At 45.5% G+C, this 17,890-nt stretch overlaps 1 protein-coding gene across 1 annotated transcript; it reads left to right on the forward strand.

Moving 5' to 3' along the window:
• The first annotated feature begins 1,847 nt into the window (after positions 1–1,847).
• LOC306696481 (vasorin-like) lies at positions 1,848–17,472 on the forward strand. Its single transcript, XM_079160110.1, has 2 exons — positions 1,848–1,984; positions 12,849–17,472. Exon 2 carries the CDS (start codon positions 12,867–12,869, stop codon positions 14,985–14,987), a length of 2,121 nt encoding a protein of 706 aa, XP_079016236.1. The 5' UTR covers positions 1,848–1,984; positions 12,849–12,866; the 3' UTR covers positions 14,988–17,472.
• Positions 17,473–17,890: the final 418 nt, after the last annotated feature.

Raw genomic sequence — 17,890 nt, forward strand, 5'->3', positions numbered from 1 at the left:
TTTGCTGGTGATTTCGTCAAGTGGCTGAATTGGATTGTAATCTGTTAGGACGCCGTTACTTTGGAAGCCAACAATAAAAACCAGCAGCAACACACACACACGGGCACGAACAGCCGTCGCCGTGAGAGGAAGCCGGTCGGTGGTGATTTAAGGCCGGCAGACAGTGGAAGGGTAGAGGCCGAGCCAGACCATAAATAATGGTGAGGGAAGCTGTAGTTTGAGATGAAGGACGGGGGGGAGAGATGCAGACGTCCTGCTGGTGAGGTTTGGCAGTTGGTAAAAAGTTTAAACTATAAATGCTTCATTCAACACGTGTGTCTGCGGGTGTAACAGCTTTACACACATTCTCTGACTGGTTTGCTGTTGACGTGTGTGAACGCTGCTCTTCTCCTTTTTTGTAAAATTCCTCCGAAGCACGAGGACTCGTGCCGCTCAGGTTCTCACAGCGCCGGTCGGAGTAGAGTCGCTCTGTGTACGTTGGTCACTGCCACAAGCGAGGGAGGTCAAGTATCTCAGGGTCTTCTTCAAGGTCGCGAGGGTCAAATGGAGGCTGGTTCGCTGCACCGAACCGCCTCCATTTGACCCTCACGACCCCTCGCGTTGTGGTGAAGAGGGAGCTGAGCCGGAAGGCAAGGCTCTAGAGTCACTCGTCCAGTGTGGAGACGCTGCTCCTCCACGGTTAAAGGGACCAGCTGAGGTGGCTCAACATGTGGTCAGGATCCTCCCTCACACGTTTTCAGCCGTCGTTGCTCGTTGCTTAGAATCTGTATTTTAATATCTGCCTTGTTCTATAAATAGCAGCCGAATAAAAGGCAACGAAAAGGTGAAGCCAAATGTGGAACAAGGCGTGACCAGCGGTACGAAGGTCATGTGAGTCATAAACTATCATCAAACGCCTGTACTGTGACGTGTTAACTGTGTTTAAGATCATTGTGACCGTCGTCGGGTTTCATGGAATGTAGCTCCACCTGTTAGCACTACAGAGATTCATTATTCAGCTACACGATGACTGTTGAACATCGCTGCTCTACTGTCTGCTGTGGTGTCTCTGCTCAGCAGGGTTCTAACTTCACATTTGGAATCTGAATTTTATAATCGGAAGTCAAACTTTTAGTGCTTCGTGAGCCACTGAGCATCTTACAAAGGAGCGGACGCTGGATCCACTTCCTCCTGAACCAGAACCACAATGTGTGGATCCAGTTCCTCCTGAACCAGAACCACTATGTGTGGATCCAGTTCCTCCTGAACCAGAACCACAATGTGTGGATCCGGTTCCTCCTGAACCAGAACCACTATGTGTGGATCCAGTTCCTCCTGAACCAGAACCACAATGTGTGGATCCAGACTAAAGGTCTTCACACCAACTGTTGTTTTTGTCGTGAGTACTTTCACCTGACCTGGTGAAAAAGCACTGTCCTTTGTTTTTGGTTGAGTTGCTCTTTATTCATATAAACTATGATAAACAACACACACACACACACACTCACACACACACACACACTCACACACACACACACACACACACACACTCTCACACACACACACACACACACACACACACACACACACACACACACACTCTCACACACACACACACACACACACACACACACACACACACACACTCACACACACACACACACACACACACACACTCACACACACACACACACACACACCCCGTCTTCAGACGGCTCCTCCCACTTTCCTCAGCCCGCTTTAAGCGCGCGCCTCCTCTGCTCCAGTGAGCGCTGCTTCAGACGGATCTGTGCGCCTCCTGAACGCACGCGGACCCGGGTCTCCAGCTGAGACAGACGGACAGCAGGACACCTTTTGGGTTGTTTCCTCTCGTGTGGACATGAAGAGGACTGCGACAGATTGAGGCTTTTGCACGCGGACAGAGTGGATACAAAGCGGTTTGGAGGAGGACGAGCTGCTCGAGCGCAGTCTCGCGGACTTTGGATAACTTTGTTTTTTTACCAAGGTGAGGATCTCTCGTGCGCCTTTTACCTGCTCACAAGTACGTGTGTGTTGTCCCTCTGGTTGTCTCTCTGGTGTCCCTCTGGTGTCCCTCAGTGGACAGCGACGTGTGTGCGTCACAGAGGCTGCTATCGATCACAGACACGCAGCCAATCGGTTCATCGTGGTGCTAATCGATCCGCTGGCTCCTCCGGCGCGTCCTCGCATTCCTGTCCCCGGCTCACGGGTCGCTGTCGGGTCAGGATCGGGTCCAGGTTTACCCCCTTGTGGACCGGGTTGGTCCTCTCTGCTGGGAGTCAGTCTTTATGGAGACGGTCCCTCTCCACATCTGGAGCAGCCTGGACAGATGTTTATATTTTATAATCGATGAATCGTTAACGATGTCGTTCTGAGATGAATATCTTGTGTTTATTGTTCTGATATTTGATATGAAGCAGTGATGAGTCATAGCTGGTTTTGCAGCTGATTGAAATATGTGATTGATAATCATCATGAATGCTTTTAATCAGACATGTGGAATCTCTTCTGAGATGAACACATGAGCAATATATATCACGGAGCTATGATTTAAAGAGAAGTTCTTTGCTGCTCTGTTCACACTGAGGCGTGTTTGAGAACAATAAAGTTTTCATTGAAGCAGAGAGAGAGTAAAGAAAGGTAGAGACGAGGCCAAGCAAACATTCCTGACTCGCTGTCTCAGCGATTTAATTAAGGTTTGTGTGAGACGCTGCAGAGAGCAGCTCGAGGTGAAGGCTTAAGCTCCACACACACACACACACACACACACACACACACACACACACCCCTGCTTCCAGCTTGGACTAATCCCAAGGGTCAGTTAATAAGTGTCGGGGTCATACCACCATGACAACCAAATAGGGACGAAGCTCCCCAATCAGAGGAGTTAAGAGGTACAAGAGGACACACACACACACACACACACACACACACACACACACACACACACACACACACACACACACACACACACACCCCTCAGGTCACAGTTGGGTAGATTTGGGTAGATTGGTCATAATATGTTCATCACGTCTAAATATGTTAAAGTGGAACATCAGCAGCTAAAATCATTTTATTTAAGTGTTCCAGAGGTGGAGGACTTGTTGGACCTCATTCCTTCAAACAGCTTCTCTAAAAGTTATATAAATATACACATATATGTATATATATATACATATATGTGTATATATATATATGTGTATATATACATACAGTATATGTAATATGTTGGTATCCAAGTCCTTCATCTCTACTCCAGCTTTACTAACTGTTGGTTTGTGTTCAACGCACAGAGACTCTGATAGTGAATGAGTTGTGTACATGTATGTATGTGTATATATATATACACATACATGTATATATATAAATACATATATATATGAATGAGCTGTATGTCCAAAGAATGATCCTAGAACCTGAATATCAACACATCACAGGTTTTACTCTCAACATGATCCATTCACAATATATATATCTATATATACACAGTATGTACAGTATATATATATACAGTGTATATATACTGTAAGTATTGTGATACTTTATGCTGATGACGCGTCGCTCAAACCTTTGGATCATGCATTCTTCCAGATTATTATGAAACATCTAGATGTGCAGCTATGTGACGTCACTCGTTTAATCCAACAGACCAAAGAGTCACTTTGGACTGAAATATGTGAAATGTTTTGACCCGAGTTTTGCTTCTTGGCCACGTTAACTGTTTAACTACAGAGGGTCTTGGAGTTTTATTGGGACTTGGTGGTGTAACAGACCGGACCCCTTTGGATCCGGGGTCACGGTTCAGCACGCATGTGAACCTCAGATTAATTCTACAGTTTAACTTGAACCATCACAGTGTAAATAAAGTTTTACTGACGCTCGTTATCCTCCAATACAACAACAGAGCGGATGGAACTATTCTGGATCCTTGTAGACCAGCTGCTATCATCAAACAACAATATGGATCATCAATGATCAATAAATAGTGTCGGCAGCTCAGAAACGTGAGTCCGATCCGTGAGTCTGATGATCCGTTGCTCCGAGTCTCTCTATCGCTCAATATATCTGCTAAACTTGGTTTCTGTTTTCAGCGACGTAAAAAGACTCACGTTACGTCTTTACAAGGTGGTTTGACACCAGAGGGGGGTTCTACACTCAGACCTGCAACAGGGTCCCCCCCCCCCCCCCCCCCCCCCCCCCCCCCCTCATCCTCCCGGTGTGTGTTTCATAAACACGGCGGTTCAGGAGGAAGGTAAAGACTCCTCGTAGCATTCCTCTGTGGTAGCAGGAGGCGATGCCTCTGACAGCAGGTCTGAGGTCAGATTCATGCAGAAACACCAGATCAGCCGTTAGCCGACGCGTTGAAGGAACCAGATACAGAGACCATGTGCTGCACTGTAACAGATACACATTTAACCAGGGGTCGGGTCTCAGACTGGATCTGAATAGAACTTTTAGATCTTTGATCATGTTTTTTTTACTAATTATTGATCATTGATGATCCATATTAACAGATCCATATCTCTTTGATGTTTGATATAGCAGCTGGTGCACAAGGATCCAGAATATTTATTATTTGCCACCATCCCAAAAATAATAACGGTCTGAAGTCAGTAAACTATCAAAAATATTAAATGTTATACTTTTACTTTGTTTATGTAATTTAAAGTGTTTTTTTCTTCTTCATAAAATCACACATTTCCAATTTTTAGGAAATAAAAGAATGCAAAAAATTATTAAGATATGAGTCCAACAGACCGATGATTGTTCCTCACGTGAAACCAGAAATAATGATTTGTGACGTAACTTCTGTAGTTATTCAAACCCAAACGACCATCTTTTCATAAACCTAACTAAGTAGTTTAGTTGTCTCAACATAACTAAGTAGTGTTGTTGTGTAAACCTAACTAAGTAGTTTAGTTGTCTCAACATAACTAAGTAGTGTTGTTGTCTAAACCTAACTAAGTAGTTTAGTTGTCTAAACCTAACTAAGTAGTTTAGTTGTCTCAACATAACTAAGTAGTGTTGTTGTGTAAACCTAACTAAGTAGTTTAGTTGTCTCAACATAACTAAGTAGTGTTGTTGTGTAAACCTAACTAAGTAGTTTAGTTGTCTCAACATAACTAAGTAGTGTTGTTGTCTCAACATAACTAAGTAGTGTTGTTGTCTAAACCTAACTAAGTAGTTTAGTTGTCTCAACATAACTAAGTAGTGTTGTTGTGTAAACCTAACTAAGTAGTTTAGTTGTCTCAACATAACTAAGTAGTGTTGTTGTGTAAACCTAACTAAGTAGTGTTGTTGTCTAAACCTAACTAAGTAGTGTTGTTGTCTAAACCTAACTAAGTAGTTTAGTTGTCTCAACCTAACTAAGTAGTGTTGTTGTCTAAACCTAACTAAGTAGTGTTGTTGTCTAAACCTAACTAAGTAGTTTAGTTGTCTCAACCTAACTAAGTAGTGTTGTTGTCTAAACCTAACACTTCTGGAGAATTCTGAATATTAAAACCTTTTTCTTTGGAAGCACGGACGGTGACACAGAACGCTTTCATATTCTGACTCGATGCCTAATATGTCATAAATCGTTAAGAAAACACCTCCACCTGAGGGCGAGGGGGGAACCGCCTTCTTGCTTCTTTTCCTGAGCCTCTCTGTCACACACACACACACACACACAGAGGCCTCTCTGCAGCTGGCAGAGGATTAGAGGTGTCAGGAGTCCACCCAGAGACCAGGACACCAAACTGACGTAGCAGAAGAAACACAGAGAGAGAGAGAGAGAGAGAGAGAGAGAGAGAGAGAGAGAGAGAGACAGAGAGAGACAGAGAGAGAGTGAGAGACTGCAGAGTCAGCAGAGATCTGTTCCTCATGTTTCCATCAGTGTGAAAACGATAGACCGCCACACTAAGACAAAGGCTTCTGACTCCGTTTGTAGAGAATTTACACTGCGATGGTTAACGTTAAAACTTTATTTACACTGCGATGGTTAACGTTAAAACTTTATTTACACTGCGATGGTTAACGTTAAAACTTTATTTACACTGTGATGGTTAACGTTAAAACTTTATTTACACTGTGATGGTTAACGTTAAAACTTTATTTACACTGCGATGGTTAACGATAAACTTTATTTACACTGCGATGGTTAACGTTAAAACTTTATTTACACTGCGATGGTTAACGTTAAAACTTTATTTACACTGCGATGGTTAACGATAAACTTTATTTACACTGCGATGGTTAACGTTAAAACTTTATTTACACTGCGATGGTTAACGTTAAAACTTTATTTACACTGCGATGGTTAACGATAAACTTTATTTACACTGCGATGGTTAACGTTAAAACTTTATTTACACTGCGATGGTTAACGTTAAAACTTTATTTACACTGCGATGGTTAACGATAAACTTTATTTACACTGCGATGGTTAACGTTAAAACTTTATTTACACTGTGATGGTTAACGTTAAAACTTTATTTACACTGCGATGGTTAACGTTAAAACTTTATTTACACTGTGATGGTTAACGTTAAAACTTTATTTACACTGCGATGGTTAACGTTAAAACTTTATTTACACTGTGATGGTTAACGTTAAAACTTTATTTACACTGTGATGGTTAACGTTAAACTTTATTTACACTGCGATGGTTAACGTTAAAACTTTATTTACACTGATGGTTAACGTTAAACTTTATTTACACTGTGATGGTTAACGTTAAACTTTATTTACACTGTGATGGTTAACGTTAAACTTTATTTACACTCTGATGGTTAAAGTTAAATTGTGAGGGGGGGGTCTGTGACATCACTACTCAGCAGGGGGGGGCAACTTTACTTTTCGCTGTATTTTAATCGTTTTTCCATCTTTAGTTTAGAGACGTATGTAACGTGGTATTAAGGAAGTTTGTTAAAGTTCAGATCAGATGTAGATGGTACAGTGTCTGTCTAGACTTGTACAACCCCCCCCCCCCCCCCCCCCATTCCAGTCCAACCTGCACCCGGCCAGAGGCCAGACTGGGACTGACAGCTGGGCTTAAAGAGCATGAAGGGGCCCCTGCTGGGAGACGGCCCCTTCATCCCTCAGTCATCAGGAGACAGAGGAACAAACCAACAGTAACAAGTGAAGGATGGAGGGATGAAGAGTACAAAAGAAGCACAGAGAAAGTTCACTGCAACGCACACAAGGAGCGATCGGACAACACCTCGCTGCCTCAGAGACCAGTTCACTGTTAAACACATTTAGAACTTATTGGCTCAAGCGTTCTCAGACTGTCTCTAGAGAACGTCCGGAGACTTTAAGGTGTGCTCAGAAAAGCCGACTTTGCAACTTTGCCTCTGGGAGGATTAAATAAATTAGTATGAACATTTATAAGGGCGGGAAGAGGAAAGAGGAGGCGCGTTTGAGCGCGGCGTGTTCGCTGCCAGCTGGCTCACCTGGTTAATTAGAGCTGCAGACAGACGGGAACTAACTGAGCTTCTGTTGTTGTACTTTTATCACCTCGGTGGGAAAACCAGAGTCGCCAAACTAGTCCTGACTCCAGGTGTGTGTGTGTGTGTGTGTGTGTGTGTGTGTGTGTGTGAGAGTTAAAACCAAGCCAGGCTGGTTGTCTCTGTGTTCTCTGCAGGTCACTTAATGTGAGTCTGTGTGCAATGAGACGGCAGTCGACTGACCGGTTTGAATGCACATCAGCATCTGTTAAAGAGAGCCGTCCAGTTACCGCTGGTTTGAAATGTTCAGTGTCTTTACTTCTGCTGCAGAGGAATGTTTAGTTCTATCTGGTGTTGAATCTGCCAACACGAGGATGAACGTGTTCCTCTGCAAGCATTCAGACGACAGGAAGCATCTCCACGTTTCTAATCGATTAGTCGACTCATGTTTCCCTGACGGAGGACAGAACTAGTGTGAATGTAACGGAGCTTGATTGTGTTTACTGTGATGTGTGATATATATATATATATATATACATACACAAGTCTTTATTCTAATGATTTTCAGTCTTCATCCTGGAATAGACTCACAGTTGCTGCTGGCCGGGCTGGACAGCAGTTGTCAGCGCTCAGGTGTTTAGTGCCGATCGAAGCCGACCGAGATGCTCCGGATATCTCGCCGTCTCTCTTTAAGCTCACGTCATAAAAACCCGCGAGGCGGTTTTAACACCGAACGCCTCTTTGATGGAGACGTGGAAGCAAAGACCAACAGGAATGGCTTCGTAGGACTTTTCCTCCTTTTTGTTTCATGTATTTCATTAGTTTCTTAACTATAAAGGCGTCAACCAATCACCAACCACACGGAGGATCCGTAGTCTGAAAGACCAAAGCCAGCAGAGACCAGATCCACTCCTTCTGTCTTTCACCTTCACAATAAAAGCCCTAGAAAGATAGTATTTGCAGTTGAGTATTTTACATTTTACCCCTGGTGTGTGAAGACGGTAAGTTACAGTATTTACCGTCTAAAGAATGACTTAGAATGAGCTACAGGCCCTCATTCACTTCAATGAACGACATGTTCACACATTCATGGTCCCCAGAGGATAAATGGATCTTTCTGTCATCAGGGCATCATGTTCCCAAGTGAAACATATACAGTATGTACATTATATATATATATATATATATAACGTTTACCGCAATAGCTTCTTTTTGGAGTGTTTGAGAGACTGAAGCTGTTAAACTGAGTTCAGGAATGAGGTAACAGGATATTCCACTTTGGGGAGTGGAGGGAAGGTTTGAACCACTAACTCACGCCCTCCATGAAGATGAAGTAATCTCCCTGTAGACCAGGTTTCTAACACAATTTATGATCCTTCTCTGCTTTGACCTCCGCTCCCTCAGATCCTGAAGTCTGTTATTTGATTTAATCTTCATCTTCAGTGATTAAAGCTCATCGTTGTGCTGATCTGATAGTTCGTTCGTTCGGTCGTGGAGGACGTTGCTGCTTGTTCAAAATCTTCTACTTTTTTATTAGAATCATTTTAAAAAAGCAAAGTAAAAACCACTTATTACAAAGTACACAACTGACATCAAATGTTGAAAAGAACGTATTAAATAGAGAGTCATCAATGGGTGTTATTTTTCCTCCAGAAGTCATGCAAACGACCTCGTGTGACGCCTGGTGGACACCTGAGTGAGTCACACCTGAGTCTGAACACAGAACGGTTCTTCAGCGTTCTGTCAGAGCCGCTGCTTTAATCTGCACGAAGCCGTGAATAAAAGAAGAACACGAGCAGCGTTACACCACCAGAGCTACCGGCTCTCCTCTGAAACCTCGGACTCGCCCCAGACAGGAATGAAAGAGAAAACACACAAAGCAATGAAACGACCGATGACAGCGTTTCTCTGCTGCTGCAGGAGCAGCGTTCATACGTTCCGTCTGACAGCGAGCGGGACGTTTGGGATCTTCAAAAGAGTGTTTATCCGCAGCTCATCATCTAACAAGTAGAACTGTGTGAACGCGGCGGCTCTCTACTGCATTAAACACTAAACGGTCTACATCGGGGGCTTGTTTACGACCTGTTCGTGGGTCTTGACTTCATCTCTGGCTGGTCAGAAAAAACGACGAGTCTGCATGTTTGTTCTTTGACGTATCACAAAGACGTTTCTTGCCGCAGTCGGCGTTAACGCGGGGAGGAGGTGGGAGCGGACGGACGGGTCGAACTAACACAGGACCTTCACCCAGCAGACCTCGGTTCACGTCGGCTGTGAAACCTAAATAACGGAACAAAACACTTATTATATCGTCAAACCGCGACGGTTCACTGAACATTACCGAGTTGTTGCGTTTTTTAAAAGCGTAACGCGGGAGAAGACACAGTTCAGTTTGATGGAACGTGACGATGGAGACGGAGCAGCTTCTCAGACCTCACGAGGAGTTTGCTGAGCGTCATGATTCATCTCCTGAAATAACATCCGGGTCCTCATCTGTTCTTCTTCAGGACGTTAGTGAGAGAACACGTCTGTGTCGTCCTTTGTTTACAGCACAGTGAGGATGAGTGGAGGACTCTTCATCCCTCCCTCTACCTCCCTCTTATCAACCGGGGGAGGACAAAGGTTTATGTGGGCCTTTCACTCTGTCTCACGGTGAGAGATGGCTGCAGTGCATTGTGGGTAACAGAATCCAGCTGTGTGTGTGTGTGTTTGTGCTGGTGTGAACATGTGCAGGAATGTGTGTGTGTGTGTGTGTGTGTTCTGTTTCGTGTCACGGTGACGGCGATGTTTGGCTTTCATCACGCCGCCTTCTCATCGCTCGTACTACAGAAAAAGGAAAGCGGATGAAGCAGGAAACAAATCAGGAATTCATGACGGAGAAGAGAACCCGTTCTGCTTCCTAACATGAAAGCCCAGAGCACGGCCGATGATGATGACGAAGATGAAGAAGTTATTGATTATTGTTACTTGTGGTGTATCAGAATATCGAGCTGCTGTGGTAGAAGTTCGAGGACTTTTCTGTGTTTGATTCTGAAGAGATTTAGATTCAGAACTCGTTTCTCTTTTACGCGGCGGAACTGAACTAAAGGAAAGCTCGACGTGGCTTAAAACACGATCAGTTATTTAGAAATGTACAAAGCAACACTAGACGATCCGCGAGGACTCGTCAAGAACAAAGCATGAAGGAAACCTCATTTCAATTCCTCCACGAGGAAAGTGAATCGTAGAAGAACTCAATGCTCCCATGAAGCTACGCCGAGGAGCTCGCAGACCTTCAGCTGATCGTCAACTCCACCACGGACTCCACGACTGTAGACAGCAGCAGCATGAAGCTCTTAAAGATCCCATCACCTCCGTCTACACACACACAGATATTCGTTTCCTCTGAAACGTTTCCTTACACTGAGACGCCTCCGTCTGTCTGTGAAGTGTAGCAGAGCTAACGCTAGTGCGACCTCTGTTGACCCTTTCTGACGAACGCTCACTGGAGAAAACGACAGCGGGCGTTCCCAGATATCGGAGAGATGACGTCATCGTCTCCCAAACCACACGTCCACACCGATACGAAGTAACCGGAGATTAAGAATCTAAAACCGTCGAGGATGTTTTACAGAATATGTGTTTTGTGTGCAGGCGAGAGGCCTGCACATAGAGGAGAGTATCACTTTAATAAAATGTCTATATATACATGTAGCCTGGGCCTGAGCCCGGCCCGCTGGGAGGTCAGAGGTCAGGTTCAGCTCCAGACTAACACCGCTGAAGCGTGAAGGGATTGAGTTTCTTCAACAAGGAGGCTTCAGCAGCAGGTCTGAATCCTGATCCTCTGCGGTCGTGGTTTGTTTCTACCTGACCACCCAGACGCTAAGCGTTCAGCAAAGCTGCACGACGCACTCACCGTTTACTGGGGATTACGCGTCGCAGACGAGCGTTTCACGAGATAAAATACATCCAGACGTGTGCAAAGTGGAAGTGAACTTGTGAGAAGTGTGTGCATGAGTAGCTTCTGTTCTCTCTCGACTCGTTCATCCATTCATCCCTCAGTCATCGGATCATTCGGTCAGAGTGTCAGCAGCGCCCTGAAAGGAGCGCCGAGCAGCTCTGATTGTATTATTATTGTTCTGCTGTCGGATTCCCAAGAAGAGCTGCTCTCTGAGCTTAGACTGAGCATGATGGTGATGATCACAGCTCCTTTTCTTCTGGCTGATGTGAGTTTAACAACACGATGACAGATATTTTCTTTATGTTCTCGTAGACGTAACACTTCACAAACACCAGAGTGTCTCGGTTATCTTAAATTCAGTGGAATTGTAGAAGAACACGTGAGAAAGACTCGAGATCTGATTCTGCACATTGGATATTAATCCAAAATGTTTGTCACCGTGAAGAGTGATGCTTTCTGCTGAACGTTTCTTCCTCTGATGAAAGTTTGACAGAAGTCTTGTTCATGTTCAAGTGACTGCACCAACAAGTCTCTACGGAAACCAAGTTGAACTCGGAAGCTGATTTATAAACCTGAGCGTCTGTCAGCCATCAGACGTCCCTCTGTGGTTTACAACCAGACGAGGCAGATAGAGGGGTTTATGCCACACTGTGTTTCCCTAATTTGGTTGTTAAACCTTGTGTTTGCCACGAAGATGTCAATGCCCTTTCTGTTGACAGTCACTTTTCTGTTTCCTCCACTTGCTTCCTTTCCTTCCCCCCCGTCTTCCCTTTGCGCTTAATAAAGACAGATTTTGAGACAGACGGGCTCTGAGCTGGTGTGTTATGAGGAGAGGGGAACGAATGCAGACGACAGAGGGCAGAAAGGGAACGGAGGCACGTTGTGTGTGTGTGTGTGTGTGTGTGTGTCGACACACTCGCAGCATAGTGTATTTACCTTGGATGTGTTTGTATGTACCGTGTGGTGCTGCGAGTGTCGGGCTGCTTTACTCGGTTTACTCGGTTTCGCAGGCAAAAGACGTGTCGTAGACACACGGAGGAGGCTGACGGGTTCCTCACTTACCCCCCTCAGGGGTCACCCTGGGTGGGCTGTGTTAACCCGTGGTCTCGGCCTCTGGGTTCCCGATCCTTTGGGGTGTCTGCTCATCAAGGATTTAAAAACTAAATATTCACTATGTGTTGAAGCAAAGGTTTGTTGGGCAAAGTGTGCGTGCATGCTTTGAATGTGAGTGTGTGGAAGGGATCAAGACAAAATCCTCAGGCATTTATTATGAGCAAATAGAATTAAGGGTTTAGGAATTACATTCAGAAAAGACTTCTTGCATAACTTTAATTTCTTCCTCAGTAAGGACCTTGTTAAAAACTATTTACAGCCTCTTTTATGTCCCAATTTGTTTCTTGCTGTAAAGCCTCCCTTTTTAAGTGTGACCTGCTTGTTAAGCGAATGGTGATTAACAGCAACCATTTCCTGTCTCTTCTGTCTTTCAGAGATTCAGAGCTGACACCATGCTGCCTTACTTCCTGCTCTTCTTCCTCTCATCTGGACTGGCGTCGTCCTCCGACTGCCCGGCCGACTGTTCCTGCCAGGGACAGGACTCCATATTCTGCATTCAGCGGCGCTCCAGCGTCGTGCCTCGTGTCCCCACCACCACCCAAAATCTCTACATCTTCCAGAACGGCATCGACACTTTGACCCAAGACGACTTCAAAGGCCTGGGGGAGTTGGAGTTGCTGGATCTGAGCCAGAATGAGCTGGCAGAGATTCCAGATGGTGTGTTTGAGATGCTGTCAAAGCTGAAGAACTTAGACCTGTCCTCTAACCACATAGCCCACATTTCCAAAGACAGTTTTTCTGGGTTGGTCCAGCTGGAGAGGCTGTATCTCCACGCAAACCGCATTCAGAGCATCCACTCGGAAGCTTTTGAAGGTTTGGAGATGCTACTGGAACTTAAGCTCCAAGGAAACCAGCTCACCTCTCTGCCGTCCCTTAATTTCCCAAGACTTCTGCTTCTAGACCTCAGCTACAACAACATCCCAACCCTGGGACCCTCAGACCTTCAGACTCCCCACTTGGAGGCCCTTAAGGTGGCCTCGCTGGGGCTTACTGCTGTAGATGAGGGTCTCATAGCTTCTCTGGGGAACCTCCATGAGCTTGACATCTCCACAAACCAGTTAACTGAGGTGCCTCAGGCCCTGAAGCAGGACTCCCTCAAGGGGCTGATCAAGCTCAGCCTGGCTACCAACCCATTGGGCGAGCTCAGGGTGGAGGACTTCCAGAAACTGAGTGGGCTTCAAGAGCTGGATCTCAGTGGACTTAATCTCCAGGGATTTTCCCAGAGTTTCTTCCAGACCTTCCCAAGGTTGATGCACCTGACTGCAGCTGAGAACCCATTTAACTGCTTGTGTCCATTAGCCTGGTTCCCAGTTTGGCTAAAGGATAAGGATGTGAATCTCGGGAGGCCTGAGGAAACCAGATGTCACTTCCCTCTAGTTAATGCTGGGAAAATGCTTTCAGCGCTCGAGCACAAAGATTTTGGGTGTCAACCTACCACAACAGTGCTGATTGGCTTCCCCATTGGAAGTACTCCGGTTCCCCAGATTCCCACCACATCTCCAGAGACCATCCACACCAACGCTATTCCTCCTCCTCCACCCAGTGAGGCAACCGTCTCCTCAAAGACGCTCAGCGCCCTTTCACCAGGACCTCCAGTCTCCCCAAGCTCCACCAGCAGGGATCTAGGTGAGCACATCTGCCCACCAAACATCTGCCTCAATGGGGGCACTTGTAATTTTGATCCGTTGGGTCAACTCAGCTGTCTGTGTCCGTCGGGAACCTCTGGCCTCTACTGTGAAAATGTGGATGATGTTCCTGAGACACCGAAGCCTTCGGCAACAGACGTTTTGCTGGTTGCCCCTGCGGTGCCGGCTGAGCTTGATGCTATCAGCTCTCGGCAGGTCACCTCCACTTCCATCCTTCTTGACCTGCACCGCTTCATCGAGACACGGCCAAACATCCGTGGCATCAGGTTGACCTACCGTAACCTCTCGGGGCCCGACCGCCGCCCCATTATCCTGAGTGTACCGGCATCCTACCCCGAGTACACTTTGCGTGGGTTGAGACCCAACTGTACCTACTCTGTCTGTGCCAGTCCCCTGGGTGAAAGAGTCAACTCAAGGGCCAACAGCTCTGTAGAGACAGGGTCGTGTACGGAGGCTCGCACCGAAGGGCTTCCCCTGTCGTCCTCGGAGTCCAGGGTGGAGACACAGAGCCCGCTGACGTACACGCTCATCCTCGCCATGGCTGCACTAGCACTGGTGATGGGTTTGGCCGCGGTAGCTGCAGCAATCATCTGTGTCCGAAGGAGGAGGCAGTCCAAGGCAGGAATGGAGCTGGAGCTGGGCCCGGCAGATCCTGATCCCATGGAGCTGGAGGGGATAAAGGCCTGCCTGGAGAATGGGGGAAATGGTACACTACCCCACAAACAGCCTGAGATTGACCGCTGTCACACACCTCAGCCGCCTCCATCTTTGCAACAGAATGGGGGTTTGGACTATGAAGTCCCCTTGATGCAAGGACACTGTCCATCAAATAACAATCTATCATCCTTAAAGCCATCTTATTTCTAAGATGCAATAAACTGCAAACACTTGTAAAGACATTGGAGGCAGTGAGCCCATCTGGACTTGAGAAATCCTGCTATGGTGGTTAAAATTAAAATTTTCATTCCAGTATCAGATATCCACAATTTGAAAAGTGGCACTTACTATCCTGTTGTTGACTGGATCATCTATTTTAGAGACACTGAATGATGAATTTAAGATTACAGGATATTGGAAATGTGCTGAACCACTGTGGGACCGAGATCAGGATGGTTTAAAGTCATCGAGTCCGATGGTGGTGAAACCTAAACAAGTGATTAAACTAAGTGCGATCGACTAGAAGGGTCTTAGTAGCTGACTGAAAACAGAAGTGCCTGTTTTGCATTGACACATCTGTAACCAGTGGCTCTTTTTTTTCTATCTGTGTTTGTTTAAAAGAAACTATGTGAATACGGTGAAATCCTGTTGCTGGATTTGGGAGGTACCGTCTGGAGAAAAAGGCCCCCATCAGTGTTTGGGCTACCGAACCAGAGGAAGTGGTTTAAATGAAACCAGTGATGCAGATGTGAGACGACCACACGATTCGGTATTAAAAATTGGTTTTTCAACCAACTCCAACGGCTCCGTGGGGACTACAAGGAGAACTTGCACTGAAAATAAACAATTATTTTCCTTTCCAGTGTCCCATGTTCACAAACTGCTGCAGGACTGATGATGGTCACGTAATGAAATGCAATAACTTTGCAAATAGGTGGACGACAGTAAAAGCTGTGTGAATATGTTTCTGTTGACATTATCTAATCTGAAACAAGAGTCTTCACAGTGTCAACAGATCCACCATCATTCTCTCCACACATCCCCGAGCTTTTCTTTGTGTGGGAGATGAATCTGCTGTGAAAGAAAAAAGGACTGAACGAATGGACTCTGTACCGTTCTGTGCCGTGAAGGGAAAGCTGTTTTGTGTAGCTTATATCATGATATTCTGTTTTTGTCGTGTGTTTATTTTGTGTTTTCAGCGTGTTTTTGTTGTTGATGTCCATTCAGTATTTTGCTGTGGCTGCGAGTTGAACCATTATTAATTATTCTCTCCTGAGTCATCTTGAGGCCCCGATCACTCCGAGACGCGTCGCCGGCAAAAAACGTTGTTTTTCTTTCGTTTCGGTGCGGCGTGCAAAGAAGTTTAAATATCTTCAACTTGACGACGCAGCCAATCAAATCTAGCAAGAGGCGGGCTTTACTACTTTACAGCCGACTTCCTGGTTTGATGCCGGTACATGTGGTAGGAACGGACAGGTTGATGTTGTCATTGACATCATTGAAGCTCACCTTATTATTCAAACACTAACCTAAGAACACGTGCCTGGCGTTGCGTGAGCAGCCAGGTGGATCCGTCTGGACTTGAGTTAATTTCTCCCCGTTAATTACGTCTGTTCGCCTGGTTGTGCACGCACCCCCACTCCACAACCGTTTTATGAAGCGTCCGGTGCGACGCGTCTCGGTGCGATCAGCTGCTAAGTCACCGTGGATCTTTTAGTTTACTATTTGCATTTCAGGTGCCATGGAGCTGAATCTCCCCGGAGCTACCTGTAGTGAGTGCAGAGTAAACACAAGCTTCAATTCTTGAGCTAAAACCAGCAATAATCAAATATCGCAGTGATCTCTACATCATGCACAGAAGGATTTAGTGAGATGTTTCTGAGGAACTCACCACGTTTACTTCCTCTGCCAGCGCTCCACAAGCACAAACCACAGACTGTTCCTTCACAGCCAAACCTCCCAAAGCTGTGTTCAAAGACCTTTTTTCTTTTCTAGTCCTATAAAGCAGAACACGCGCGCCGAGAAAAGAAAGTGAGTTCAAAGAGCTCCAGAGAGGTTTGCTGTGAGTTTTAATCTGCAGACCCAACTGTTGGTCCAGACATCTTTACCCCTCCAGTGGTTCTGGTTCTGGTTCTGGTTCTGGTTCTGGTCAACACGGATTATTGGTGTGTGTTTATGTGTTTTGCTAATGTTCTGATTTGTTTGTTCCCTCTTTTCTTTCTTGTCTGGGTGTTGTTAGTCTTTGTTTCTTACGTCTTAGCTATCTTAGCAATGTGCCGTAGCAACATTCGTGCAGAGCCTTACTGATATCTCGTAGCGGCCAATTACACGCTGACGTGTATTTCAGGAACATTTTGCCTCGCATGACAAAGTTTAAAAGAAAAGTCCTTCCTTACTCCTCAGTTACAGTAACAGCAGAAAGCCTGGGCGACCGGGTTTTATCTCTTCGTTTGTTCAGGTGTTTGTTAATCGAGTCCATGCACTTCAATCAACTTCTCCACTTTCTTTATTCTGTCAGTATTCCACTATAAACACAGACACAGATGCTCGATACATCAACTGGAAGAGAGGCAGGAAATGTTTGAAATATCTTTGCGTGAAAACCTTCCCTGATTATTCAGGGGGAGCCTTTCTGTTTTCTCTTTTTGTATGTTTTGTGTTTGTCATTTACGTCAATTACAATTGTGTGTGTTTGCCAGAGAAAAAAAGAACAGTATTAAAGTGTTGAGTTTGAGTCTCTGCTCTTTCATAACGGTGCTGTCGTGTTTCCTTGTGGATTTGAGGAATTTGGTCCCATCGGAGGCTGTAAGTGAGAAACACAGAAAAGATTTCCAGCAACAACAGAAGCCGATTACACACACACACACACACACACACACACACACACACACACACACACACACACACACACACACACACACACACACACACACACACACACACACACACACACACACACACACACACACACACACACACACTAAACTCAACCACAACAGGATCACTGTGTGACGTTGATGGAGCTCATTGAAGCTAATAGTCAGGAACAGACGCCAGTGGAAAACATTACTAAACAGCACACAGTTAGCCCAGAGAGGCGTTACAGAGCTCTG

This window comes from Pholis gunnellus (assembly GCF_910591455.1).
Source record: "Pholis gunnellus genome assembly, chromosome: 5".
NCBI lineage: Eukaryota > Metazoa > Chordata > Actinopteri > Perciformes > Pholidae > Pholis > Pholis gunnellus.